General features: G+C 37.2%; 1 protein-coding gene across 3 annotated transcripts in view; it reads right to left on the minus strand.

Moving 5' to 3' along the window:
- The window catches only part of gucy2cb (guanylate cyclase 2Cb), a 39971-nt gene that overhangs the window by 24201 nt on the left and 14331 nt on the right, over positions 1 to 1439 (minus strand). For all 3 annotated transcript variants that reach the window (XM_014028403.1, XM_014028394.1, XM_014028410.1), the window contains 2 exons: positions 1113 to 1231; positions 755 to 857 (listed from right to left, as the gene is read on the minus strand). In XM_014028403.1, the coding sequence (XP_013883857.1) occupies positions 755 to 857; positions 1113 to 1231 (222 nt within the window). The remainder of the gene's footprint in view (positions 1 to 754; positions 858 to 1112; positions 1232 to 1439) is intronic.

Here is a 1439-nt window from a genome sequence, read left to right on the forward strand (position 1 = left end):
GGCATGTTCTGTTACAAATAAAACTAAATCAAGAATAAACAATATAAATGTAAAATTATTCTCTAAAATCATTTTGTGATAAATTGTGTCGTATTAAATTCATAATCATGGCTATAGCAGTGAGTTTAAAAACAAGATGATGCAACTATTTGAATCTGTCTCTAATTTAGTTATTTAATCAAGTGTTTTTATGTAGGTAAAAAGTATGTTTGGGAACTTGTAAAATACACCAGAATGCAGGAAACTGCATCTACTAAATTCAAAATTTTCCGGGGGAGGACCTTAGATTTGATTTGATGTTTGGCTCCATTGTGTGTCACTAAGCTAGATCAGAAGTAAGATCACATCCCAGTAGATGCCTCCATTTGATCAAGACCTCAAGACATTCCTCCTGATGTTTACCTCTAGCAGGGTGTCTCATGGTAAACTGGTTCTAGGTGAGGTGTCAGACCAGCTTGGATTCAACAACCGTAATAATGAATAAAAACCAAAGGACCTTCACTTTCCAGCCCAGACTGGATGAGATGCTTGTTGGTGAGTGCCTGATTGACAAGCGTTTACCACCTGGTTTCAACCAGGCACATTGCTGCTGTTTTATCATAAAATATGAGGTTTGGGAATCATTGCTTCCCATTTTGTTTTTTATTTGACTGAATGCAGAAATTTCTGATGAATAAATGGGAGGAAAGATGAGAATTTGATCAAAAGCAAAGAAAATTAGACGTATGAAGGAAAGGCTTAAATGAACACTGACTTGTAAAGATCAATGAGGATGAAGAGAAAAGTGCTGCTGTCGGCAGCTTTCGAGCCGTTTTTCACTTCCAGTAGGTCCGTGGGTGAGCCGCACATGATGACCACTGCAAGCAGAACAGAACCAAATAATCAGAGGGAGTCTCAGGGTTTACTCTCCCCATGCCTCCCCAGGCTGATTTACATTTAAAAATTGTTTTCAATCTTGAAACCAACATTAACACCAAAACCACAAGGCTGACATCAGTGTCTTAAACAAAACAGCATGTGCCAGTTAAAGCCTGCTGCTGCTGAGTTTTATTCTCAGCTCATTGAGGTTTGTTGTCCAAAAGCTTTTACTTGTGTCTCAGTCAACAACTTACAGTTGCTTGTCCTGTTTTTCTGTGGCGTGACAATGTCTATCAGCTCTCCAGGTTTCCGCAGCATCGATACAGAAAAGTTTTTGGCAAACTTGCCGTCTGCTTCCAGTGTATTGATGTACCTGAAAACAAAACAAAAAAATCACTTTTTAATACATATTTAAATTTCAACATCCATCACATGCAATGACACCAAAGTTTAAAGTTAAATACCAAAAGAATAGTAAAGTTAGATACTGTATGCATAAAAATATAGATGCAGCGGGTAAAATAAGTATTGAACACGTCAAAATTTTTCTCAGTAAATATATTACTAGAGGTGCTAATGAC

Source organism: Austrofundulus limnaeus, unplaced genomic scaffold (genome assembly GCF_001266775.1).
Source record: "Austrofundulus limnaeus strain Quisiro unplaced genomic scaffold, Austrofundulus_limnaeus-1.0 Scaffold5, whole genome shotgun sequence".
In the NCBI taxonomy this organism is placed as follows: domain Eukaryota; kingdom Metazoa; phylum Chordata; class Actinopteri; order Cyprinodontiformes; family Rivulidae; genus Austrofundulus; species Austrofundulus limnaeus.